This window comes from Oryzias melastigma, linkage group LG5 (assembly GCF_002922805.2).
Source record: "Oryzias melastigma strain HK-1 linkage group LG5, ASM292280v2, whole genome shotgun sequence".
Taxonomy (NCBI): domain Eukaryota; kingdom Metazoa; phylum Chordata; class Actinopteri; order Beloniformes; family Adrianichthyidae; genus Oryzias; species Oryzias melastigma.
The window spans coordinates 1,177,857-1,205,812 of NC_050516.1; the positions used below are offsets into that span (position 1 = coordinate 1,177,857).

At 39.9% G+C, this 27,956-nt stretch overlaps 1 protein-coding gene across 2 annotated transcripts; it reads right to left on the minus strand.

Annotated features, from left to right (window-relative positions):
* Positions 1-22,465: 22,465 nt before the first annotated feature.
* tada3l (transcriptional adaptor 3 (NGG1 homolog, yeast)-like) lies at positions 22,466-27,812 on the minus strand. Of its 2 annotated transcripts, none has more exons than XM_024271158.2 (9): positions 27,661-27,812; positions 27,108-27,384; positions 26,786-27,033; positions 26,574-26,679; positions 25,335-25,470; positions 25,155-25,258; positions 24,976-25,079; positions 23,009-23,200; positions 22,466-22,914 (listed from the first exon to the last, which is right to left on the minus strand). In XM_024271158.2, exons 2-9 carry the CDS (start codon positions 27,315-27,317, stop codon positions 22,722-22,724), a joined length of 1,293 nt encoding a protein of 430 aa, XP_024126926.1. In that variant the 5' UTR covers positions 27,318-27,384; positions 27,661-27,812; the 3' UTR covers positions 22,466-22,721. The 2 variants fall into 2 exon arrangements, with proteins under 2 accessions (XP_024126926.1, XP_024126927.1); XM_024271159.2 differs by lacking the exon at positions 27,661-27,812 and adding an exon at positions 27,459-27,654.
* Between the last annotated feature and the right edge of the window lie 144 nt (positions 27,813-27,956).

The following is a 27,956-nucleotide window of genomic DNA, read 5'->3' on the forward strand; positions in this document are numbered from 1 at the left end:
ATCTGAATTAGGGTTCTTTAAACTCTAACATGAAAAGAGCCACAAAGTCCAATTTCACCATTTAGAAAAATACATGTTGTCTATGCTTTTGTGAGAAATGCATCATTCTTTTATAAAACGTCTCTAAATATTTACAGTAATTGGATTATTGGATTGAAGCACTAGATATTTCTACATAATTTTAACTTATTTTACTTTTAACATCAGCACATCCAAATTTCTAAGTAAAATGCACCCCATGTCAAAGGAGATCCTCCTGCTGAAGCAGTATTACTTGAATTAAATGAAAATCACATTTTCTATTATTGTGACTTTGGTGCACATTTGTTCTTTTTCTCCTATTAGAATTAACTGCAAAAATGAAAACATCGATGTAGAATTTAGTTTATCTTGATTCTATATATGCAAATGGAATTGTATGTTTTAAGAATTTTACCTCTGAACATTCCCTGTTGTTCAGCTGATCATCAGAATATGAGCTTTAAAGACCCACTCCAATTAAAACCTTGTTTTTGGTGTTTTATACATGCTATTTTTATCATAATGGAGGGCATGTATAAAACAATAAACAATTAAAACTGTATTTCTAATTATTTTTTTAAAAATAATTTAAATTGTATAGGATCAGGAGCAGATGGACAATCTGAGGTTTGAAAAAGCTCAGGTTGGCAATGTATTAACTTTCACCAAAATCTTTCTTCACCGCTACAATTCTGATTTATCCACTTGCAGAAAAATAGATTCACTAACGTCTTCATTTTCCTCATCTGAGCTGCCATCTGTCTCAAAACTGGCTGGAAAGCTCTGATATTACAGTTTTTTTTGCCACGCTAATAGTAGCTTGGGCTGTGAGGTGCCAGAAGCTAGCAGGAAAGAGTGTAAACAAAGGGCTGATGGGAAATTAGCAGAGGCAATTTTCTAATGAGCTCCTGCTGTGATGTAGAACATATGTCTTAAAAAACAAAAATAAGTTTTTTAAAATTTAGGATAAAAACCACACAATCACCATTAAAAGACCACTGGGAACGTTTTACAGTAGATCAAATATAGCTGGAAGGAGACTTTAAGTTTATTCTAATGGTAAACCACTCCAACAGTGAGTTTTTAAAAAATATTTGGATTCCACAATTTTGCTCTGATATCTGATGTTAAAAATCTAAATGACAAAACTTAGAGCATCAATATCATGGCCTTTCAGGATGAACTATATCCAATATGTAATAATATTTTGCTATTGGCACACTAAAGAACACATTTTTATTAAATATAAATTATTTTCAAAACATCCTTTTTCTACCCAGAAGAAAGACGACTCGATCTCTGAGGCCCCGCCCCATTTAATGATGTCACCCTAGAGCCGGCCTCTGCGGAGTTTCTAAATTTTACCTATGGAAACAAACAACATGCAAACTTTTTCACAGATGGATGTGCATATTGTGTATATGAAATGAAAACATTTCGCCGAGCACGATAGCTCCACGGAGGAAGTGTGTTTGTGTTAGCTGACAGACCAGACTCATCGTGGAAGGGGCTGTTCCTCACTTTCTTACATCACAATGTGAGGACCTAGTAGTTTTTGTGGATTGGGAGAGAGTAGGTTTGTAGTGGAACGCTCAAAGTTACATGAATGAAGCAAAGGGGTCGTATTTTGTGAGAATTTTTTTACATTTTTTAAATAAAAGGAAAAAGATGCAGTACAACCTTGAGTTGTAAACTCAAACATAATGGGAAAAAAATGAAAAGGGCTTGTTGTGCAATTTTAATTTCTGTGGTCAATTTATTCAATGTATTTACTCCATATACTGACACACATCACAGACATTATAATACACTCAAAAGCTCAAAAAAGTTGATTTAGCAAAATATAGGCCCTTTAAATAACTAAAACAATTCAACCAAAACTAAAAACTCATTATTTATTTAAACTGTTTGCATCTTTCTTCAAAGCCAAAGAGCCATAATGGAGGGATGAAGAGTCACATGTTGCAGACCCCTCATCTGAAGTAAAGTAGTGTGTCTACACCTTGTCCTGCCTTAGACTCCTTCCCTTTCAAGAATATCTATTTGAAAGTGTTGTCAAATAATCGTTCCACATTTGAAACAGAAAAGATGCTGCAGTTTTTCTGCTGAATCATGTCACAAATTCTCAAATACTCATGCTCAGCAGTGTGAATGTCTGTGCTGTGTTTACTGGTAAAATGAGGAGGTTCTTTCTCTTCTGTCTCTGTTAATCTATCACTTCCTCCCTCATAGTTTGTTACACCCCCCACCCACAAACACACACATTTGTTTACATGACTTTTTTGCCCGTCGATCATGTCTTTCTTTCTTCACCTGCGGTCCTCCTTCCCCACCATCTATTCTTTCTCCTTGTGATCCACAAGGTGGAAACTGAAGCGGGCGTCAGCTTGACGAATGAGGTCGTGCAGGGCCCCAGCAGACCCTGTTTGTGCTGAGTCATCATACCGCGTCTCCCACTGCCCCCCCCTTCACGTGCAAACACAGAGCAGGCTCTTCTCTGTGTGTCGTGTCACGCTGACGTTTTCTTCAGAACTGTCATAGAAACAGTCCCTGCTTATCAGGCTGCAGCTTTAATCAGGACTAGGAGAAGATAAAACCTCACGGTCTGCACTTTCAATCCTGCTGACATGTCCTGCTTGCATAATGACATTTACTTTTTCAGTTTTTCTTACTTTATTGCAACGGGTTTGGAGATTGGTTAAGGTTCAGATTCATCCAGGTGACATCTTAAAGTTGAATCATGGGAACTGGACATAAAATTTTCTTTCTTAAAACATTTTGCAATATATTCAAAGAAAGAAAATGTCACGTCTAGTTGCCATGACTTAGGGTTTATTCAGATTAGATACATTTAGTTTGCTTAAAGTGAACCGAGTTCTTTTCCCCCAATAATCCAGAACAAAGTTTCAGCCTGATTACATCCAATGAGACCCTGGGTCAGAACCAGGGACCGCTCTCAGACTCATCTTTCAAGGTGGTTTTAATTCGTTTCCACTCAGAGCCCCAGTTTGCTCTGAGTTTCATCAATCTGAATAGGCTTGGAGTGGAGTAACTGGGCCAAAACGGCTATCATATCCAGGCATTATGGGATATAAAGAGAGTAGCAAAACAACAAAGTGGTCGTTTGAATGCAGACTCATTAAAACAACTTTGAACGTGATACACATTGCTTCTCCCACTGTTTTCCCAACTATCTATATGTCATAAACCATCTATATGTCATAAACGGTCTAGCAGCATTCCTCCACCGTACCAAATCAATTGTGCCTGACGTTGATTCAGGCGTTCAAATTGATTAGCGAAATATATAGTTTGAATAAGTAAACTAGCTTGGCAAGGATTGCAAAGCGCAGGACTTCCTTTACCCTTTCTCTCGTTGTTTTGCCCCGCCTTCATAATTCTTGGCCAATGACTGGAGAGATCTTTAGTCACATGATTTTGTTTACAAGCTTTGGTTAGAAACAAAAATGTCCAGTAGACGGCAGTCTGAATACAGACCAAAGGGGAGGTTCAGGACTCGATCCGGACCAAATGATGTGACTCGGTCCAACCTGTGGCTACTTGACCTTCAAAGCTTTAAGGGCCAAACAAGGAGAGCAGAATTTGTTTCTGTGACTATTTGTGTTGTTTTCCTGTTCACGTGATTTAAAGTTAGAAGTTTACAAAGCTCTGACAGCTGCGACTCTGAAAGAAATACAGTGGGTTAAGAAAATGGATGGATTGGATGATGGATGGATAAAAATACATTTCTTTATTTAAATTGTTGTGAATCAGGAGCAGATAAAAAAAAAGCCATTTAAAGAAAGTGTATTTGTGATGTAGAAAATACACTGGGCCGGCCACAAACTCCCTATTCCAAGATCTCAGCAATGGGGAGGGGAAGTGGGGCGGGATTACTCCACACCAATAGTCCTCCCAACAGGCAGAGACAATATTCTTCTTAACAACTGCCGGACTGCAGAAAATATGTCTTAATATAGACCACTGGGAACAATTTTGCCAAAGTTAAAAGAAAATGATAAAAAGATGATCTTTGTATCTGTCATCTGGTCAGACTGGGCTGCATAGATGGATGATGACGCTTTCCAGTTTTCTCTTCTGAAAACAAACATTAATTTTACTTCATGCAAACATTTTATTTGTGTGCTAACATTCCTCAGGCTTGTTGCAAATGTTTATATACCTTGCAGCTTTTGTGTGTCCAAGAACCTTAATGAAGTCTGGCCCCCAAACAGGGCCTGCCCTGACCTGAGGAGGGGGGCCTGGAGATGCTGCAGAGTCAGATAAGCCCCACTTTCATGCTATATTTGCCAACAATCTGAGCTCAGAAAGCATTTCCTCTACTGTGGCTTTTTTTGTGCACCAACAAGTTACTTAGATAACGCCGAAGACGGGGAAAATAAGGTAGAGAGGGTTGGGAGGCCTCCCCCTGAGGGGGAGGGCAAATTGTCACTCTTCAGGTTGATCTGTGCAGACGCTGAAAGAACAGACAGTACAAAGACGACGGCTGGTTTGTAAGGTCTGAGTAAAATCATTCTAAAGATGTGACACTTTAATCATTAAAAAGGCAAATAAAACAAACCTGAGAGGAAAGTTTGAGGATTCTTAACCCATTGATGTCTGAATTTGTTTCCAAAGGGAAAAAATCACTTACATTTACATTACTCTAAATTATGTAAATGATGTATATTTGCATCAATATGCTTTAAGGCACATGTGTCCCTCTGGGTAATTATATCTGGCCATCCAGATCATTTTATTTTATTGTTATTAATGGCACAATGTTATCTTGCGCTCATTTTTAACTTGTATCATTTTGACAAAATATATTTTTTTGTAGAGTAAAATATTGAAAGTTATTTGAGTTTAAGATGATTTATTCTGGAATAATATTCCTGCCTTTTTATTATTCATAATTATGCAAAAAAGTTAAGGTTTAAAGTTTTAAAAATTGGCATTCTGCTAGCTTTTAGGACTATTTTGGCATTTACTAAGATTCTTTAGGCTATTTTGGAGTGTAGCTCATTTTCAGCTATAGCTGTTTTGGCTGATGTAGGTTTTTTTTATAGTTTTTAGGCTATTTTGGAGTTAGGCTCATATTTACATGCTAGTTATGGCTAATTTAGTTTTATTTTCATTTTTTAAGGATATTTTGAAGTTTATCTGTTTTTTTAGCTACATTTTTGGCTAACCAATTTTTAATCTTTTTTAGGCTAATTTGGCATATTTTAGCTGACTATCAGCTTGAGTATTTTTAGCTATCAGCATTAGCATCTTTAGCAGTCAAATTCAGTTCACTACATTCACACTAGCATTATCCCAGGTTATGCTATATATCTAGTTCATAATTATGTTAGAAAGTTACTGATTTAAAGTTTTAAAAATTTAGTTTTAGAGTGTTCAGTAAATGTTTATCCCGTTCGGCCCACGACCCAAAGTGTGTTTTAGATTTTGGCCCCTTGTTCGATTGAGTTTGACACTCCTGTTTTAAGGGGTTAAAGCGTTTTCTTAAAAAAATAATCACATATCATTCGTTTTTCCTGTGAGCTGCCACAAACACTTTCTATTGTGGTGGACCTAAAAAAATCGACACTAATCTCACTTTTTCACTCCATCAGTAGATTGAGCAGATATACAATAAATCCATCCATCTATGTAACGTGTACACTTTCCTCCAGACCCTCACAAAGCTGGCCTTTTAGGTGTGTTCCTCCTGTGTAAAGCCTTCTAGAGTTCTGCTTTAATAAACGTCTCGAGCGCACACAAAGCATGTGATGAAAAGAAACAGGAACGAAAAACACTTTTTGAAATGCTGCCAATGACTTCTAACAATCTGTTGGGAAGAATTCAGCTGGTTAAGCCGGTAAGACTTGGTACATAACAGAGCCGTAAACTGAAGTACTTTTCAAGTACTTAACTGTCCTGCCGCCAGTTAAAAGCAGGCAAGGTCTCAGTTAGTGGAGGAATTTAGAGAATGATGAGAGTTGTTTTCCCAGAATTAGAACCAACACTTTTGAAAAATCTTAGAGAGACTACAAAAAATCTAAAGCATTTGAACTAATTTAACTGTTGCAAACTTGTGCAATTATCACTCTGCTCTTGAAAAATATAAAAATACTTTTGGATTTTGGAATCCACAGAGGATTTCCGTCATGCATCAGTGCTCCATCTGAAAACATCTTTAAATCCACAAACTGAGAGTTTTTGACAAACAAATACCTCATACGATAAAATGATGTATTAAAAAGAAAAGCTCCACTTTCTTAAAAAAAAAGATTGTTCTCATATGGATCAGCAGTCAGTGTGTACAAATGCAAATATGCAAAACTCACAGTTTCTGGAGCAGCATACTCTACTGTCCTGAGGGCTTTTCTTGAGAAAGTATTGCTCATTTTTCCATGTCACCAACAAACCTCAGTCTGCACATGTGACAACACAGTTGCAACTTAGATTATGTCAGCTTTTCAAAAACTGTATTTTGCATTTGTTAATCAAATCAAACTATACTATTATGAAATCATTTCAAAATGAATTACATTGATATTGGAAAAGAACATTTGGATTGAAGAATGGTCATTTGTTTTACTATAATGTAAAAAAGACGAGTGCCATCATAATGAACAACACAGCAAATAACGTCATCATTACAGTCAAATGTGCTGAAACACTTTGAATTTTGCAAACACCTGCGACTAGACGGTGTGAAAAAATGTTCCCAGTAGGGATGTAACGATTCAGGCAAGCCACGATTTGACTTGCTACACAATTTTAAAGTCACAATTTCGATTTTTTTCGATTTTTTTTTCTCTACACAATGAATTAAAAGTGATACTACTGAAATTATCACAAATACTTTCATTCTCTGTTCATGCTGTGCTCCATGTTTGATCCATCATGAAAAAAGCACACCCCAGCACAGCACAACACCCTTTGATTCCAAAGGAGCTGCAAGGAGGGGAGTGCAGTTGAAGAGCTTGCCATCCAGTCCACAACACACACACAGGTGTGCACACACTCACAGCAAGCCTGCATGGAAAAATGTCATCTCCTCTGCATTTCACAGGCCTGACAAATTGATTTTTTAATTTCTGCGATGTTGAACATGTTGACTAGTTTGAATCGCATTTTTACCAATTCACAAAGAATTGTTACATCCTTAGTTTTCAGTACCCAGGTATTTATCTCTAAGATCCACTTTTGGCTAAAGATTTCCTGAATCCTATTAGCTCAGTGAATTGAATCTAATCTTTTAGAAAAACGAACCAATATCGACTATGAATCACAACTACACATTTTTTTGGTGTCATACATGAATAAGACGGTGGATTTCAAGGGTGTATTCAGACGGGATAAGTCTGTGTTCCAGACCGAATTTGCTTAATTGCTGTCTACATTTCTGCTCCGAACCAAAGCTCATAAACAAGCCATGTGACTAAAGATCTCTTCAGTCATTGGCCAGGAATTATGTGGTCAAAGCAGAAAGAGAAAGAATAATGGAAGTCCTACACTTTTCAATCCTTGTCGGGATGCTTAACTTATTCAAACTTCATATTTTGCTGAACAATTTAAACATCTGGTACAACACTTTTTACTGCTACTTCAGTACATGCTGCAAGGCGGTTATTGAGGAGACGATGGTCAAGAAGGCAGACTTATAAGAGTTTATGACATATAGTTTGTTGAGGAAACAGTTTGAGAAGCAATGTGCATCACCATAAAAGTTGTTTTAATTAGCCTGCATTCATCCAACCACATTTCAATGAGTGGATGATGATTGGAAACTAATCGAGACCACATGAAAGATGAGTCCGAGAGTGGACCAGAGTCTGCTTGGGTGTATTCAGACTGAAGTTTTTATTACTATTATTGAGGGAAACAAACTCTGGTTCACTTTAAGCAAACCAAATGTATCTATGAACACACCCTAAGAAAATAATGTTTAACTCTACATTATCCACTGAAGCAACATTACATATTAAAGCCAACTGTGTTTTTCTAGAGCAGAGAAGGTACCAGAAGTTTCTCATCATGACTTTAAGGGAGGCGTCAGTGCAGAATCTTTGTGTTTCTTTAGACAAATGCCTGGACAGTGTCGGGCAGAGAATGCACTGTGACTTTTTTTTAGGTTGTGAGGGAACTGGAAGGAGAATGTCCAGTGCTGGGGAGTCCTAACATGATAAAAGCTTGTTGATCATGGTGAGTCTTCAGGCCTGTGAGCTCTCAGGCGTTGTTCGACGGCTCCTCAGGCTCCTGCTGGCATCTGCACTGAGGCTGCTGCTGATGAGACGAGCCAGAGGGGGAAGGAAGTCCCTCAGACTAAATAAGAGTAATTGATAAGATCTGATGGTATCAAGGGAGTCACCAGCTCCCTCTACCCAACTAGGCTGTTGCACCCCCACATCTCTTAATGTGTTAATGTTCAACCTTTTCACTGCAGCTCTTCGAGGGAGGTGTTTTAATGCAGCACGAACAATTTCTACCTTCATAAGAGGTAAAGACATGAGGTACAAGGGGAACTTGAACAGCTCCAGACACCATGGGACTGTTGTGTTACAAATGTATTGGGATGTAAAGTGACGTTTGTTATTGTGTTTCAATCAGGTGAAAGTGATCTTCAGTGTAATAACCGAATCTGAAGAAAATAAAACTGCCCTTTTTTTAAGAAAAGGAAAATAATCATATTCGAAAAATGTTTAAATATCAAAAGGATCTCAGTTTATAATAAAACATTACAGAAGCCTGCCCTGATATTTATTTATTTTATTTTTTTTAACCATTTTGTTGTGATATCAAGATAGTAAAAAATATGCAGTACCATTGCTCTCTCCCTTTCCCGCACTGAGACGTAATTTGTTTTAAGTCTCTTTATTTTGTGGTTAGTGCAGGTCATAACAAGCACCTTACATCTTATACCAACAATTCTCAATAACAGCAAAAGAAACACTCCCCAAAGGTTGTTATTTTTTTAACCTATTTTCCATATATCATCCAATAGTACCTCCAGTATTTATTAATGGGTTCATTTTATTGTGAAATTTGGTCACAAAATGCTGATAACTCCACCAGATAAACATTTCAGATGAGAACAATGTTCTGATTAGCACTAGCTGTGTGTGTTTGTGTTCTCTTAGAAGTATCATTAGTCTCCATATCAAAAATCCTTTTTGCTTTCATGCAAATCCTTTTCCTGGAGACATGCACACTGTTCCAGCTTTGCTCAGTAATCCACATTCAAACCAGTTTGCCTAATTCGTCGCTCTCTCCTCGCTCTTTTCTGCAGCCGTCTTCTCAATATCCGCCATCTGCTTGTACTATTCTCAGATACGTTTAGGATCCACCCCAAAATATTATGCAGATTTCTCACCAGAGTGTTCTTTAGCGTATGCCACCGCACCAAATTTAAACACTAAATCGGATGAGCGTTTATTGCCCATCGCTATACTGACTCACAACACAAATACCGCAGACACTCGACGTGTCCCGTAAAAGGATGGGCAGATCTTAAATGAGCCTGGCCACTATGAGAGACCAGTGCCAATCAAAAACAAACACCTGTTAGACCCGGCAGCTACTGGAAACCGGCATCAATTAGAGACCGGTATACGATAATACTGGAAGTACGCTCCTCAAACACTTTAATTCCGTCTCATGCACCAGCCCCCTCTCTTCATTTCCACCTCAGTGGCCTTGTGGTAGAGTGTCTGCCCTGAGACAATGTTGTGAGTTCAAATCCATGGTCGAGTCACCAAAGCCTTGTGTGAGCTGTAAGGTGTTGGTTATGACTGGCATTACCACGTTCAGTGTCTTGCGATAACGAGATCCACTTTCTCATTATCACAAGAAAACAGTCTAAAAAACAAGTGGGGCAAGCAGTTTTTGGCTTCTGTATTTTACTTCTAGCATTTTTCTGATTATGGACGACATGTATAGAGAAAATTAAGCTCAAAATTGCATTTCAGATTGTTTCTTTATTCATATTGTTGTGAATTGGGAGCAGAAATAAAAATGCTGTTTGAAAAAGGGCATATTCATGATGTAGAAATTACTCTGGCAGACCACAAGCTCTATGCTCAATATTTTGCATCAACTTGCAGATGACTGGATCCATGTATTTGTTTTCCTCATTCGAGCTGACATATGGCTCAAAACTGTACTGCTGAATAGCTCCATTATTGCTGGGTATTGTTGTTGTACCAGTAACGTTAGATTAGGGGGGTGAATAGCTGTAAGCTAGCAGTATGAACAAAGAGATAATGGGAATTGGGAGTGGGCTTACTCCACACTAACAGTTCAGTAATTCAGAGGCAAATTTCAACCACTGTCGCTCTGCAGAAACTATGTCCTAGAAAACAACACAAACTAAATCATAATTGAAAGACCACAGCACATGCTTTAAAAATAGATCAAATGATGATCAGAGTGGGATTTAATTACTTATTTTGGGGGATTTTTAAATTGAAACTGGCTTCTTCTTTTGCTTTTGCTTTTTGTATCTTTAAATGAACCAGTTATCTTACCCCCCACTTGTTGGTCCAGAAGATTCAGCCTAAAGTAGACGTAACACTGTATGTGTTTTTCAGAGTGTGTGGGTGTGTGGGGGGGGGTTGAGCCATGCTTTCTTATCACAGAGCAGCATGCTCGTTCCGAAAAGAAGCCTCTCCACCTCTGCTCCTGCTCTGCTGCTGGAGGGGGCGCAGAAAGAGGAACAAGGGTGAAAAAGAAAGAGAAGGTTGGGGTGAAGCGGAGCAGCAGAAGTGAGACGGGGAGGCCCGGATGCTGACAGCTACTGACAGCTGAGCTTCCCCTCTCTGTGGGGGATTCCTGACCACAAACTGACACGCTCTGTACAAACACAGATCAATCCTCCTCACATTTCCATTAAGTAGCCTTTCTTTTTAATAAATATGCAGAAAAGGTGGATTTTGAACAACCCTCTGAGCACATTTGGGTGTTAAAAAACTGTTATTTTTGTACTAACAGTGTCTTGTGTTCCTCAGGAGAAAGCCCCAGTGTGAGGTTACACCCCGAAGAGCAACAGGTGTCAACAAAAGAGGCATACAGTGAGTGCTTCCCCCTCTGAACCTTGGCTGTCACGGCTGGTATATGAGGGCAGCTGAGACCCCCTCCTGCACACAGATGGCGGCAGGCCTCATATCTGTGACAGGAATTGAACTGGCGTTTTCTGGTGCAGTTGTGCCGGCCCGTGCCACATTTTAAAATCCCAGATGACGGCTGTTTCATCCAAACTCGATGCAGGTGCAGATCTCAACCAGCGTGACACCCGAAGCTTGTTGGTCAGGGTGGCAGCTGCTTTGGAACTTTGTCAGTAGTGCTAAAATGGCGGCTGGTTTTGGGGTTGTTCAGGCCCGTAAAGGGTCATCGAGAGGGGTGGGAGCATCTTAAAGGGAGTCCACGGGTGTTTTGTAGTTCCCTAGTACGGCCACTTGAAGGGACATTATGAAAATGGAACGTATTGTAAGGTATTTGTGAGTATAAAGTCAGTTGCATACACTTATGGTTGTAGTTTGCTCTCTACGACCTGTCACCCACAGTATGCCTATAGAAAAAAAAACATTTTGCCACCACAGGTTCACAGAGCTGTCTATGATTTTGATATTTCGTTTGGACCACCTGCTTGGCCCCATACATATTCTCCAATATTTCGTCCTCAGACAGCCCGACAGACATTCCTCTAGCACTACTGCTATTTCAAGACACAATTTCCAACTCCTCGTAAAGTCAGAGCAGGTTGGACTTTTCCCTCTGGAGTTCAGGTCCGTGCACATGCCAGTTTTCCAGGTAGAGACAACACTATTTCAGTAAGGGAAAAGATGAAGGATCAGACGAATGTAATTTAAAGTGGTTTGACTGAACAGAAGGACCAGAAAACTGAAAAAACGAAAATTTTCAATCAGCAAGGACTGCATAAGAGAACTGAACTGAGCGAATGTGGTGTCACCCACAGAAAATGCCTTTTTTTCTGGCTCCAAAAGTTAATTCAGTCGCCATATTTTCATGATGTGGATGTCGCCATGTTGCAGTCAGATGACATCAGTAAACCATAATTGGTCCCTGTCGGTCTGAGTAAAGTTTTTATGGTAAGCACTCTTGCCATTCAGGAGTTATGTTGCATTCACATTGAATTTCTCATGTCAAATGTACATATCTCATTATGTCTCTGTTGATGCGCATCAAACCTACTCCTCGACGCCTTGACGCCCAGGTCGGGGAACAACCACCAAAGTTTTTCTGGACTTCATTCGTTGCCAGGTCATGAAAAACATGGTTGATGTTGAGTGAGTTTGTGAGTTTTTGATGTTGTTTGTTTAGTTTGATTAAAATGAGAAAAACATCATAAGCCCATGGAGCTGGAGTGATCTTGCCCACTACAATGGCAGCACCCGCGGCGGCTCTCGATCCATCTGCCGGGCAGCCAATCGCCCACCCACCGGCCAGCATAGTGAGCTCTGCAGCACCCTGGGCAGCAGATCTTGCTAGCTCATTTCTCTATCCACCGAGAGGTTGGCTAGTTTGGCAGGCTTAATCACACCAGCTCTATGGGTTCTGTGACAGGGTGGCGACTTGTCCAGGGTGTTCCCAACAGTAACAGGGACAGTCTCCGGCAACCCCAAGGCTCCAGTGGGTTAAAAAAAAATGGATCCCTTTGATCGAGTCACTGAAAACGTCACATGCCCAAAGCTGAGTCGCTGATTGGCTGTCACACTGCATCAACCTCTTCGTGCCCAGATTGTGCCCCAAGACCTCAGATTGCATCTGTACATTGACTTAACATTGATCTTCCACTTCCCTGTCGCGGGAAGTGCGTCCGTGTGAATGTGTGAAAGTCCACATCCTACCACTTGAAAGTGGGCTAGAGGAAATCTGTTAATCAAAAGCTTCAACATGAGACCACATAGTTTTATTGACACATCTTATTGGTCGGTTTATAACTTGAGTATCTTCCAACAAATATTAGGAAGAGCATGTTAAAAAAAAGAGAAACATTTATTTCTCAATTGAAGTCTACAAGATGTTGGCCTCTTGGAACCGGTGGGTACTTCCTATTAGGAACGCCATTGGGGAGCAGTCCAGCTCTCTTATACAGTCAATGGTCAGAATTGAACTAAAGACCTTCAACCACCCAAGATGCCAGAGCATCCTGATGGAATAATTTTAAACAACTTTTTGCAAGGTCAGGGGGAAGTCACACAATCAAGGCACCAAGATTCTCTCTGAAGGAACTTTCTGGTTCAATAATATTCCAAAATTTCTTGAACAAGCTGGTGCAGTAACTCAGAGGACCACATAACTTCTTCCTTGGCTGACTTCACCTCCTCCCTCAGTTTACAGGCATGTTCTGTGTTGATTTGCATCATCATTTGGTTAGTCCATCAAAAGTCGTGCAGAGGACACACTTTAGCTTCAAGCCTCTTTGTTGCTTTGGAACCTAGAAACTGAAAGAAAAACAAAAATACGAGCAACATTTCATGTTTTAGATAAACACTTTAGACAGAAAGAGGAGAGTGGTCTCCATGAAAAAGCTGAATGTGAAGCAGTCCAGACAATCCCCCCTAAACTGCACCAGCAACTCTAGAAAACACAATGTCGATGAGAGAGAAGCTCACAGAGGCCTTATTTGGGCAGGCAGTGGAGATGGTGTTGATATAAAATGAATTTTAAAATCCATCCTCTGAGATATTTTTGGCCAGAAGTTTGTCTGAAGTTTCTTGAACAATCTCCTTCACGGGAACCCCCACCAGTCGCACATCTCTCCCATCCTTCCTCACTGAACATTTCCTTCAACCTCTCCTATTTTAGTATTCCACCCAAACATAATTAGCCATCTTCTACAAGGAAAAAGGGGACTGACCCCCTCCCCTGTCTTCTTACAAAACGACAAAACTGTGTGTGTGTTTGTGCAGAAATGTGTGTTTCCCTGTGACAACAGTAACGTTCCCAACTCCTGGAGGGAGTTATCAGCGCTCGGTTCAGAGAGGAGGATAGTCCACCCGGATTCACCAGCAGCTCTTTATAAGGACAAGGGGAAAAAGGCCCTGCTATATTTAGATGGACTTTATTGGGCCGCTTGTCTTTGCTTGTCCATTCCCTCCTCCTGTGCCCTGCAGTTAAAGATCCCTCTTCATGAGGAAGGGCAGCTCTCCTCTCCATCAGGGAAGACGGAGCCAGATAAGGATCTGTGTGAAAATAACAGTGGGATCACACAGAAGTGGAGCGTGATGAGAAGGAGGTTCTTCAGCCAGAGTTCTTTGTTTCTTCTGGTTATGTCATCCCTCGGGTCCCTAATCCTCCAACTTGGAGAAAGTTCAGAAGAAGGTTCACACTTTTCATTCATGCGAAGCAGACTAGCAGTCCGCTGAGCCATAAATCCTCCTTTCCCAGTTTGCCCACCTCACAGTGATTCTGGATAAATCTGATCCACGCAGGAGCTTTCTTTATACTTATACAATCAGGCCATATCTCACAAGAAAAGCAAACAGAAAAAACTCACTTTGTCTTCTAAAACCTTGTTTCAACTGAGTGGTACAGTATGGTATGGTATGATATGGTGTGGTGTGGAGTGGTATGTTATGATATGGTACGGTATGATATGACACGATATGGTACCTTATGGTCCGATACAATACAATACAATACGATACGGTACAATACGGTATTATACAGTACTGTATGGTATGATACGGTACTATGCAGTACGGTATGGAATGGTATGATGTGAAACGGTGCTGTATGGTAGTATATGGTATGGTATGGTATGGTACGGTACGGTGTGGTACAGTATGGTATGATATGATATGGTACCATACAGTACGGTATAGTATGGTATGGTATGATATGATACGGTACTGTATGGTTCGGTACGATAGGGTTCCATGCAGTACTGAATGGTATGGTACGGTACAGTACGTATAGTATGGTACGGTACGGTACAATGCAATCCAGTATTTTGAGCATTTAAATTGAGCCATTAGGCCGAACCGTTTTTGGGTCCACGTTGGTTGTGGTTCCATTGAAAAAGGGATTGAACCACATAGAGTGAAGAGACTGTCATCACACGATGGAACCCGTAGAGTGGTAGGTTATTACCACTATAGAAAGCGCCAAACCATCACCAACGTTTCCAAACAGCTTTCATAAGTGTATTTGGCTGTATTCTTCTTCAACACCTACAATCTTCTCTTAAACAACATTAAATGCCTTGTATATAGTCAAACAAACAAATAAAAAAAGCTACTGGTGAATGACCTCTATTTTGCTGATAGCTGCGGTTTTGCTTTAGTCAGACTACTGTGACGCAAAGCTATCAGTCTAAAACTCACATGCAGGGTGTCGGATGGTCCAACTTAGAATGGAAACTCTCACCTGAATTGCCTGAACTATTCTAAACCAGACCAGACTGTACCGCATAGTGGACATAAGGGAACAAAACACACAAGGATCTGTCTTTGTCTTGATTTCTCATCAATGTCAAGAACATTTACTTACAACTGTAAGTTATTATTGCCATACAGTAATAGAGAGGGTTAAGAATCTAAAAGGCTTCAATTGAAATACATTTTTTGACGAGATTAGCATAATCACAAACATTTTTAAATTATCGCCTGTAATATTAAAAAGACTGGAGAAACTTTTTTGGAAGTTTAGAGTTGTTGACTTAGGTTGTTTTCATTCTCCCTTAGGCACATCAGCTCAGGGGTTAAACCAGTTTTCATTGATTCACACAGGAGTTTCATGCTGGATGCCCTTCCCCCCAAAGCCCTGTATTTATCAGGGCTGTGGGGGGATCAGGGAGATCAAACCTCGGACCCCTTTTGTGGCTACATAGTTAGACAGCAGCATAAATAGGTTGTTTATAGTGATGTATGAATGACACCAATCTGCAGGTAATGTAGTTTTAATTTGAAATTTAACATAACAGGTTTAAATAAGTTATTAGCTGTGAAATTTTAGGCTTAAAACTGACAGAAAATGAGTTAAGATCCATGATTGTGGTACCCCCTTGACATAAGTCATTGGAACATTTTAAAAAGTTTATTGGAGATGCATTTGTTTTTTTGTTTTTTTTTTATTTTCTTCACAGTGCTTTGACCAAGTCTTTGCTTTCATTTTGGACTTCTACTTTCTTTTTTTTTTTTATTTTCACACATTAGAGGTTTGTTATAAAACAAAAAAATGGTTTCATCTCAATTTGTGTGAAATTTGCTGATAAAAAAGACTCTTACCATGTGAAATTAAGGCTTTTTTGGACAGTTTTACGTTTCTTGTGGAAATATTGTGTAATATAATGGAAAAATAACTGTAAAACAAGAATCTAGGGTTGTATTAAAAACATGGGTATTTTTGTATGGTTATTCTAAAAGTGGTAAAAAAAAACTACCAAGGGTTAATTCTCACAAGTCTTCTTGGGCCCCAACATGAAGGTAAATAATGCGTTAACAATCAATTAATTAATCATTTCAGCTTTTGTGATTTCTTACTTTGAAGCCTTCTGAACAAATGTGATCTGCTGCTGGAATATATTAACAAGACGACTCTGTCACCGTTGGGCTTTACGTAGAATTCGATGATGAGCTGAACAGAATCAGAAAAAAGAAACGAGTCAAACAGGCAGGGCCGAAGATCCTGAAAATCTTGAAAATGGAGGGACACATCTAGTCTGACTGGGATTTTCGACTTGTCGTACAATGAATGCAAACATTGACTGAGTGAAACACTTTATCGGGTTATAAAAGCAGCAACAAAATAGTGAAATAAGAAAACTTTAACACATAAGACACATCTGTTACTGAGCCAAAATGTAGAAGCAGTGAGTGACAGATGAAATAAATTGTCTGTCATTACTTGGAGAAACCACAAATCATTTCCAATGATTTTCATCATTACCATGAATTCCAGCAAATTTATCTCAAGATCAGAGCAAAGGTTAAAAAAAAACCCCAGCTGCACGGCTGGAGCTGCACTTCTACTCCAAACCTTTTTCAGGAACACATCTGCTGTTACGGCTGTGGACGTAGTTTTTTTTTTTTGTGTTTTGTGTGTTTTTATTTCTGTCAGAGTAGTACTTCTGTATTTTTGTTTGAAAAACTTTTTGGAAATATTTGCTGTTTCTTCATAAAATCGAAATTGAAACAAGATCCTCAAGCAAATATTAAGCACGGTGGTGGAGGGTCTGTGATCTGGGCCTTTTTGCAGCAGCAGAATCTAAACACAACAGTGCTGAGAGATCTTTGTTGAAACAAATCTTCCTGAAAAAATAATATGTAGTTAAAAAGTCTTTTAAATGGTGCCACATTTGTAACAAACATCTGTTTTAGGATCAGCAGCAGAGGTGAAGTATGTGAGTGAAACTTGAAAAAAAATTCTAAATGTTTTAAACCAATTCCAAATGGCTTATTCTAGTATCTACTCTTCTTTTGAAGGTTGTATGGGTTCAATAAATAGGAACCTCATTTGGAAAAACCATAACCGCAAAAGCCTAGCTCCTCCTTCTTATGCTAGTCACATTTTGGAAACATCCCATTCTTTAACTGTTCATCCATCCTTCCCACTGAATGATGAATCCACTGAGGTAGACACCACCCCATACCATTACACTCTCTCCACCAAAAGTTGTAGATAGAATATGGACTCATCACCAAACATAACGTTCCCCACATGTTCCTTTCGACTGCAGGGGTGGGCACTGACAGACACATTCCTGTTTGTTTCCCAGCCTACCCTCCTCTGGTATGTTCTAATTGGCTGGACCCACCTGATCCAGGTAATCAGACTTGAGGAGAGGAATGGTATCCAAAAGACATGCAGACACACCAGCACTTGAGGCTTTGAATTGTCCATCCTGGTGTGCATGCGCTGCTGACACCAGTGCAATATACCCTGACGGTAAGGGTATGGCAGGCCTACCAGTAACCATAGAAAACCAAAAATCACTAGTGTGTCCGTTCTGATAGTTCTTAGCTGTCGACCTGTAAACATTCACAATTGTAAGAGACAACCAAAGTGCTGACTGGGTGAGGTAATAGTCTTCTTGGAGCTTGAGCTTCTTGGGATTCCCATTGGCATCCTCCTATATAGACCTAAAGCATCATTTGAAAACAAATCTTCGTGATCACCGTAGTGGTGCTGAAATTTTAGTTTTAAGGACTTTCAGATTACAGTTACCCTGTTGTAGACAAGATGATCTCGATTCTTGGAGCGGACACATTTTTTTTCTGTAGTGCAAGTTATTCAAGTTATAAAGTGACCAATCAGATGCCTCAATAGGAATATGTGGTCTCACATCGAGCGTTTCAGACATTTCCTTGACAGATTCATCCACTTTTAAGTAGTAGGGGTGGGGGCTTCCATCAAGCTCACTAATGATTGGCAAGAGTGGTTGCCATAGAAACGTAGACCGAGTGTAACTCAGGACCAGTCACTGCTTACTGATGTCGTCTGGCTCCAACATGGCGATATTCATATCTTAAAGAATGGTGCTGCAGCTGAAAGTGATGTCACACTCCCTCAGTTCAATTCTCTTATACAGTCAATGGTCAATACCAGCAACAGTTCTTTTCTTAAGTGGCACCATTTAAAAGCTCAATGAACAGAGTTTATGAGGAACAAACAAAGAAATGATCTAACGAAATCTTTTTTTTACTTGCTGAGGTGAATTTATTCCAATCAAATATTTGAAAGAGAGCTCTTGCTTCTTTGTTGTCATCCCTGTACCTCGTCAGTGGATAAAGCCCCCGGACATGGAGAGAGAAGGGCTGCTTTGCATGTGAGCTCTCAAATTCAGGTGTTGCTCAAGAAAAGCATCAACTGCCATGCAAATGAGAGGCAAATGAAATTCAAACCCAGCCAAGCTCAAGGATGATGAACCAAAAGAGGCCGAGTGCGATAGTGTTGCTTTTGTGTGCACAGTGGCTCTGTATGTGTCCATACTTTTGTGTTTCTGACTTCTGGTTGAAAGGTCTTACCACAGCAGCTCCGGCAGCCGTCTCAGGGACAAACCATGACATCAGGATGATGGAAGCAGCTCTGGAGACAATGGTCCTCTGTGGAGGAGAAGAGCCGAGGCGTGGCCTGGCCAGACAGAGGCTCTTCTCAGCCGACCAGTGGGCCTCAGCAGCTGTCTCAACCTCTGTCTGTATCCCCAAACACACACAGACACACACGCACGACTTTACAGTAATTCAGCTTGAAAGCTCAACAGGTTTATGGTGAATCCCTTCACAATTTAGTGTCCAACTCTTGTGTCTCCCTGTGTGTGGGTCTGTGTGGATGGTTCTGTCTGAGCCCAGTACTGGCTCAGGAACGCAGGGACGGAGGTGGAGTAGGAGAGCCCCAGAGAAAGAGACATAATTCATTCACTTTGTTGAAACAAAGAACCAATGCACTGAGAACCCCCTTTCTCCCCCTTCCACTGATTCGTACTGATACTAGCATATATTATGTGCATGTGTGCTCATATAAACACAGCCTGCTCACACGACAGCACTGTTGTTTGCACTGTATTTGTGTGGCATATATCAAATCCCAGACTCGAGCCAGAATACTTGTGTCATGTACCCAGACCCTTCAGTGGAGAGCCGTCTTTTTTAAACAGACATAAAGGTTTGCAGGCCATGACAGGGTGGAGGGAGACAGCTGTGAGGCAGCAGGTGAAGATGAGGCCGGGTCCGGCGTTCGGTATCCCAACGACCACCACCTGGACCTTCATAAAGAGGCAGCTTTACGTGGAATGTGCAAACAGCCGATGAGCATCGCTGAGCGCACACAAAACTCACCTGCCCTTCATTTGAGATCTTATGACAACAAATGCAACAAAAGCTCAGAGCGGTGCACCCAGCCTTGAGGGGATGCCAGCGCCGTCCATTCAGCCGCTCATTCACCTGCGAGGAGGGCTCAATAGGTCTGCGTGTTATCAAAAAAAGAGCTTTCATACACATTAATTGATGGTTTTACAAATTTACATAGAGGGCACTGGCTCAAATTAAGGAAAGACCAGACCATTGTTGGACCCTCCAACTCAGGAACAAAGAGCATCGAGTTTTTTAAAAACAACCTTTTTATTATCGTGAATTCAATCATTTTCCATTGAGGGCTGAACATGCAAATAAGCACAGGATGGGTTTGGGAGACTGAATAGTTCAAACCACAAAGTGGAGAAACCTCATCAGCCTCCATCAAACCCGTCTGTCTCTGCTCCAGTTTATAACCCAAACAAGACTTGGAGCAAAAAGACATGAAATCTATTGTGAAAAATGTTTACCCTTAACTGTACCTGTGTTGATGCTGATGATTTTAGAATACATGTGCCCTGGTGCTGTTGTGTCAACTCAGAGCAAACGTCAAGTGAAGCAGTTCACCACTGATCTCACCACAAACGGTCAGGCTAGAACGTGTGACCTTCTGGAAAGTAGTTTGTACTCTGAATTATTCACCTCACACGAAGGACATCTTTATTCTGACATTTATAACAACTTCCAGCAACAAAGCTTTGAGCACGGATGGACAGTTGTTGGCTCGGGTCACATGACAGTGTAGTTAGTAGTGTTTCTGCCTGGTGCCGCTCGTGAAACCCTCATGAATTACTGTGGCCCTCTGTCAGCCTTATTGGGTGAACTGAGTGACCCCTGATGCACAGCTGCTGGTGCGGGACTCACAGTCTCCCGCTTCATCCTGGGATCTAGATCAGTCAGGACTTCATCAAGTGAGGACTTCTCCCACACCACAATGGCACAGTGTGTTGGGTTAACGCTAACCACAGACCCAAATACACACAAATCCTGCAGGCCTGGTGCGTGTGAGGCCAATGACTGCCATCTAGTGGGGAAAGAGAGAAATGTCAACAACACATATTTACATTCTGACATCAAGTCTCATCTTTCTATGTGTGAGAATTCGCCACATTTGACCCAACCCCTGAGGGAGCAGCGAGCATCAAACAGAGTCAAGCTCAGAGAACGTTGTGGTGGTTCAACCCCCCAATCCAACTCCTTAATGCTCCTTAATTTTTAGAATCTTTGGTATGATTCGGCTTGGATTTGAACTCACGACCTTCCAGTCTCAGGGTGGACACTCTACCACGAGGCCACTAAAATCTACCCTGTCAAATTTTTGCAAAAGATAAATTATTAACCCACTTTTTTGCATGTGATTCAGGTGTGTTGTATTGTATTTAAGACACCAAGTTGATTGAATCAGTTCATTTTTCAGAATACAAAATTAGGAATTTTATAGGTGGTGATTTGTGGGTCAGTTTATTCATCTGAAGGCAAATGCATTTAGACAAAAATGATTTTATAAACTTTAATCTTGAAAAAGTTTCCACAAAAAAAATTAACATTTTAGACTGCAAACAAAATTCCACCTTTTTTATGGGGAAGTGACTAGGGAGCAAATACAGTATTGTCTTGATCAACAACATTAGCTGTGAGCTTTTTTATTGGAAATGTGGAGGCTTCAAACCTTTTCTCAGCACGTGAACCTCTTAATGCCTGAATTTATTTCCAGCTATAGTAAAAAATATGTTTTTGCTTTTAAGTTGAAGCTACATTTAGGTCATTTTAGAGCTGAAGTGGTTTGTTGTATATTTGCAACAACAGGCATTAAGTGGTTAATCCCTTTAAATGTCAAATTTCAAGCTTTGCCTGCACTTTACCACAACTATTATAAAATATCTAAATATATGTACTCAGTACATGCATATACTGTATACGTATATATAATAAGCTTTCTAGCAACCATAACTGTATTTTCTAATTGTAGAAAAACCTTTACTTCTAATATCCTCCTGACTACCAGAGAAAAACAATTTTGTCTCGTCACATTTTTTTAAATCTACCAAAAACTACAATTCCCAGAGCTTTGCCCCTTACCATGTGGCATCACTGAAAGGCCTAAAATGACCTTTGTAGATGCCAAAATGAGCTAATTTAGTCATATGCAGTGGTTGGAAGATATTCAGGTTTAGAAATTGACTTTGTTTTGTGATATGACTATTTATTACACATTAAATTTTTTTCTTCTTTATTCCGAGACTCTTGGGTATAAATTATGTTTTATTATGTTCTTACAAAAAGAGTGAATGAAGCACTGACCAGTGAGTACTTTTAATTTTGTTGTACCTGGGACAATAACTATAATAAATCTATTCCTTTCACATTTGCATGGTTAGTAGTCAGGTGGATAAACAAACTAGTCTTGGTTTCCTCAGGTAGAAGAGATTCCATTAAAACCTTTCCTATTTATTTTATCCACATTTTCAATATTTTTTTAAGCAGGTAATGCTTTTGTGCCACTAAATAAAATTTCCAGCTCTTATAAACATTGAAAAAATCCCCAAAAACTTGAAAATGTCAGGAACCTGTAGAAACTTTTTCCCACGTCTTAAAAAAATGCAAAAAAAAGTTTAAAAAAACAAAGAAAGTCAAACAAGTGAACTCCAATGGATGTTTATTGTCGTGATGGCATTACAATGATTATAAAAAAAGAGAAACATATAAATTTTCATAGAGAACAAAAATCCAATGAGTATAAAAAAACACGTTCTAAACAAATGGGTTTCCTCTGCATGCAGTTAAAACAGCTACGAGATCTCTACCTGGACTGTAAAACGAGTGTTGTGTGAATGTGTGAAGACGTTCTCTTCTTTTCTTTTTGGATTAAAAAAAAAAAATAGTCACATGAAACCTCTAGCTGTCTAAAAGCTTCAGGATGCTTTCTCTCTCCTTCAGTGCTTTCCAGGCCTGGTCTTTCTCCTTCTTCGTTGGAGTGCGCTTCTTCTGCCTGGCGGCCATGATCCTCCGAAATCCCTCCATCACCTCATTGTCTGCCACCCTCACTCTCTGCCTCAGTCCCTGCTTGTGCATTTCCTCCTTTGCCAACCTGAGAGACGACAGAACACATCGAAAATGTCTTTGAGACGACTTTTGCCTCACAGAGACGCACCGCGATAAACGTGAATATCTGCAGCTCTTACCGAAGCAGTTCCTGCTTCTTGGCTCTGTTGTGGGCACTCAGGGCTTTCAGCTCCGCTTGTCGCTTCTGCAGCTCTGCCAGGATTTCATCCTCCGAGTCTCCTCCTTGTCCAGGTCGCTCGTCCAGATCCAGCAGTCCCTGGGCTATGAGCTCTTCTTTGATCCGTGCCTCCAAGGAGCGGGTGTGAGGAACACTGGAGACAGGAAAAGCAGATAAAAAAATGCAAGGTATATATTTCAGAGGATGAGCTCTGTTTTGTCCTTAAAGTAGATGTGTTTATTTTAAGGAAAAAATACTTTTGGGAATAAAAAAAAATGTAATTTCTGTATTTTTTTAACATTATTCTTTGCGATGGTTCCCATGGCTTTTATTAATTGTGACTCATCGGGTTTGAATTTAAAATCCGATGTGTGGTTTGTTCCACAAAGAGTGGGAAAGTAACGAAGAATCGCTTTGCTGAAACGAGCAAATGGGTGAGAAAACATTCCTGACAGCTGCTGGGACAGTAAGAGAGCTGAAGATTCCCGAACCATCCAATCAGGAAGCTGCGTTATGGCCATAAATGAAAGTGAAAGCCATGCTGTCATGAATCTTAAGCCTAACCACAAGCAGTTTCCATTGGAACAAGAAGGAGGGGAGAACTTGCTTGTGAAACAAAGTTCAAGTCTGAATTTGGTGATCCGGGAGAATTTAGTTACTTAAAAAATCCTTCAAAGGCGAACAATACAACTGATTAATTTAAGTATGTTTTCCTTTTAAGCCTAAATCTAGTTTTACTCTAAAATAGAGTTCCGTGTCATTAGCTGTCACGCACTACTGGGTGTGAAATTTGTTCTCCAATGGGTTCCAATTTTACTCTTTCCACGGATTTGCACTCACGACTTTTCAGTCACAGGGCAGACACTCTACCACAAGGCCACTGAGCTGGTAAGACTTTGTGATATAATGTGAAAATTTATTTGAAAAATGTGGCGCACAATTGAGGTGTATTGATTATTACTGAGCACAAAGAAAAATAAAAAAATAAAAATAAATGAATAAAATAAACAAAAAAAATTAATAAATACTTAACACATATATCAAATAACAAATAAATAAATGCATAATATTTAAAATAGAAACAAATATCTAAAATTGGAAAAAAAAGAAATAAATATATATAAGTTAAAGAAATAAATGAATAAATAAATAAAATTGAAAAAGAAAAAAGAAATAAATACAAATCTACATTAAAAATAAATGAGATGAAATAAAATTGAAAAGATTAATATAAAAATTCATGAAAAAAATAAAAATAGAATAAAAAGAAATTCTTTGAATAGAAAATGAATAACTGCAATAGTAAAAAAAATGAATGGAAAAACAAAAAAATAATTTCCTCTGCACTACAGCCGGCCCTCAAGCAAAGTTTTTACTGTTTTTTTACTATTTAAATAGACATCACTGCTTCAAAAATAGTTAATGAACATGATTTTTGTCCTAACCACAGCTTCTTATGTTCTTAAAGCCTCACTCCAATAAAAATCTGGTGTTTTTTAACATGTTCTTGTAGCCTTTCCCACATATATACAATAATTTAAGATTAAAACTCAATTTCTGAGTACTTCTTTATTCAAATTCTGTTGGATCAGGGGCAGATGAAAAACCGCAGTTTGAAAAAGCTCATGTTTGTGTCCAGGCGGGTAAAGTCTCCCTGCTCCGCCCATTTCTGATACATCCACGAATAGATCCATGAACGTCCAAGTTTTCCTCATCTGAGCTGCCATCTGGCTCAAGTGAGGGGTTGTAAGCTAGTGGGAGAGCTGTAAACTACGGAATGCTGGGATATCAACGTAGGTATAGTTGGAGTGGGACTTTATATGTAACTCACTGCAAAGCCTTTGTGATGTTTTCCTTGCAGCACTAATCTTAAAATAAAATGTTTCTAAGTGTAGTGCTGTCATCTACTTGTTGTGAAAGAGGCCAAACCTGAAAGCTTTTCCTTGACTTCGAGGGGACGTCCCAGCACCATCGGCATCTTTTCCAGAAATGTCAGGAATAGGAGAATCCTCCATGGGGGATATAATGTTCTCCTGAGAAAGGAAAAGAATCTTTAATTTCAATTGAAAAAGCACATTCTCATTGAGAGTAGGAAAAAACAATCGGACCTCTACGAGAGCCTGGAGGAGGCGCTGAGTGAGAGGGCCGAACGGACAGCCGTCTTCTTGTGATTCGTGCTGAGATTCGGACTTCTTCAGCAGAGAATCTACATCTGCAGGGATTCAACATGAAACATTTTCCTGGGAACGAAACTTTACAGCAAACACCAATTTTGAACTTTTACTCACCTTTGGCATCCAGCTCTGACAGCGGACCTCCCATGATGCCTTTCTTCTTGTCATTGGCTCGTGCACCTTCCCTCTGCTCCTCCAGCAGATCCTCTTGAGCCCACCTCTGGGAGTAGTGCTTCCCCAACGCCGGAATCTAAGATCAACACCAACAAAGCTCTGTTTGCTTTAAGTCCGACTCCGTTTCATCTGCAGGCAATCAACCGAGGCGCCGCCTCACACTTCACGTTACAGCCACTCATCATTCACAGTCATCTGACGCCTATTGATGCAATCAAACCACTTCTGCTGCAAATTTACCTCAATCTAGCATTTACAGAAAAAACAAGTGAATTATTTTTCTTAGCTGGAAAAAAAATTCAGGCATCAAGGGGTTAAACGGTCACATGACACGTTACCTTTACGCTCGTTTACATGTAAAAGTCCCAGTCCAATCATCTTTTGATCTATCTTAAGAGACAGCAGTCCTGTAAAGACGCCTTTAGCCAAAAAAAAATTTGGTGTATTTTTCTTAGGACTTTTCTGCAGTAATTCATCAAAAATTCATCTCAGAGTTGTGGGCGGTACCAGTGGCATGGAGCAACCACGCCTCCCCTTCCCATCACCGAGAGCTGATTACATTCTCTCTCGCTAGCTTTACAGCCCCTCACAACCAAAACTAACGTTAACAGTGCAACAAAAATGTTGAGGAATAGCGAAACTATCCAGCCGTACAGTTCTGAGCCAGATGCCAACTCAGATGAGGAAAACAAAGACGTTCATGGATCGATTTGTCTGCAAGTCGATGCAGGGAGCTTCTGGCCGGCACCGTTTACTTTCTTTGTCACAAATAACAGCATTTTTTTTCGACTGCTCCTGATTCACAAAAATTTGAATAAAGAAATACTTAGAAATTAAATTTTGAGCTTAATTTTCTTAATATATGTTCAATTCTGAAATATTCTGGAGTTTTCTATGCTGTTAGTTTGTCAAATAAAAACGTGCACAGCACACAGACCCACTTTCAATATATAGGTAAAGGTAAAGTTTTAGGTAAAGTTATAGGTAAAGTTTTATTTACTAACAAAATTTTGACACAGCTTATTTACCAATACCCAAATGAGTTACCAGTAACTGTTAAGACACAAACATTCCTTCAGAAAACAATTTGAAGGGTTTATTTTGAGAATTGGGCTTGTCCTGCTCTCAATCAGGACCCATCACTGCCTTAAGTGAACCAAACGTTTGAAAAAATCTTACTTTAAAATACTCAGCCTCGTCCTCTAGAGGTTTCAGTAGCTCTTCAAGCAGCCGTATTTCTTCATTGGTAATATCAGCACAATAGGGTTCAACCGAAGCCCAGAATCTGAGAAGACAATTATATATATATATATATATATATTAAATTTATACAAATAAACTAAACAGTAAAGCTGAGGCAAAAAAATGCTGCCAAAGCAGCTTGTGCTGACCTGTTGGGAGCATCATTTTTGGGGGTGCATGGGATATCTTGTGGGTCATCTGTAAATTCATACTCCTGAACCTTCGGCTGCAGGTTTTTGGATTTGGGTCTTCCAGGACCCGGTCCTTGTCCATGAGCTCCCTTCCCATCCAGTTTTTGCTTCTTGGGCTTGTGGCGGGGTGTGGCAGCAGGATCTGGGTCTTTTCCCATTTTGAGGAAGCGCTTGTCTCCTTTTTTGTCTTGCCAATCTGTGAGGATCTGGATGGATGAAAGCAGTGCAGTAAATGTTGTGTTCCAATGATCTGTTGCTGGATGAATGACTGTCCACTCACCTGTCTTTGCTCTTCCAGGGCTCGCAGGCGGCGGCTGGCTGAAGACAGAAGCGTCTCCAGCTCCAGCTGCAGGGTATCGAGCTCCCCACTGCCGATGCCATCGTCCTCTGAGCGGCCCAGCACGGCGGTGTAACGGGGGCACAACCTGACATGATCGACGGGCTTGAAGTCGTAGTATTTCAGCGGGGAACAGTCCTTCAGCTCGCTCATGATGTTGAGTGGCGGGGAGCCGTTAGTCGGTTGTAACTGACGTAAAGTGGAGTAATTCACCAACCATCTGAAACGAACACACAGTTCACATTGACCCGATTTGGCAACACATATTACATAAAAAAAACAACATATACGTACACATTCACACACGTCGGAGCAGGGCTGCACCACGCAGCCGCGGGCCAGAAGTGCCCCAAATTACATGTTTTTATTATACAGATAAATGTCCAGAAAGGGGTGAGTTAAAACAAACGTCAAAAACAATACAACGCACATATTTTAACGTTACACACCCCAGGATCAGAAGAGTAATTAATTTTTAAAGATCAACGATGTTTACCGTCAGTGAAGGTGCCCATGATGGATTATACCATCGTGCATTTGGGGTAGTTTTTTGTATTTTTTTTTATTAAATATGCCAATTTGAAGTGAACAGAGTTGAAGCCTCGCTACTTGTATAGAATGTTATATATAGGGAAATACACATTATCGAAAACATAGACAATACCTACCTAAAACGTTACAAAATATTTAAAAAACCGCTTAAAGCTGTATCTGTAATGGTACAGTCGGAAGAAACCATTTGTCAAGGATCTTTATCTGTCAAGCAAATTGTCCCTATATTATCAATTTAGA

What these genes read in the sequence shown, in the direction of transcription:
- tada3l (XM_024271158.2), bottom strand. Translation starts at nt 27,317, where the DNA reads ATGAGCGAGCTGAAGGACTGTTCCCCGCTGAAATACTACGACTTCAAG. An exon ending in AAAAATGATGCTCCCAACAG is followed by an intron (nt 26,680 to 26,785) that starts GTCAGCACAAGC and finishes TTGTCTTCTCAG; the next exon opens with ATTCTGGGCTTCGGTTGAAC. An exon ending in GTCAGAGCTGGATGCCAAAG is followed by an intron (nt 25,259 to 25,334) that starts GTGAGTAAAAGT and finishes GAATCCCTGCAG; the next exon opens with ATGTAGATTCTCTGCTGAAG.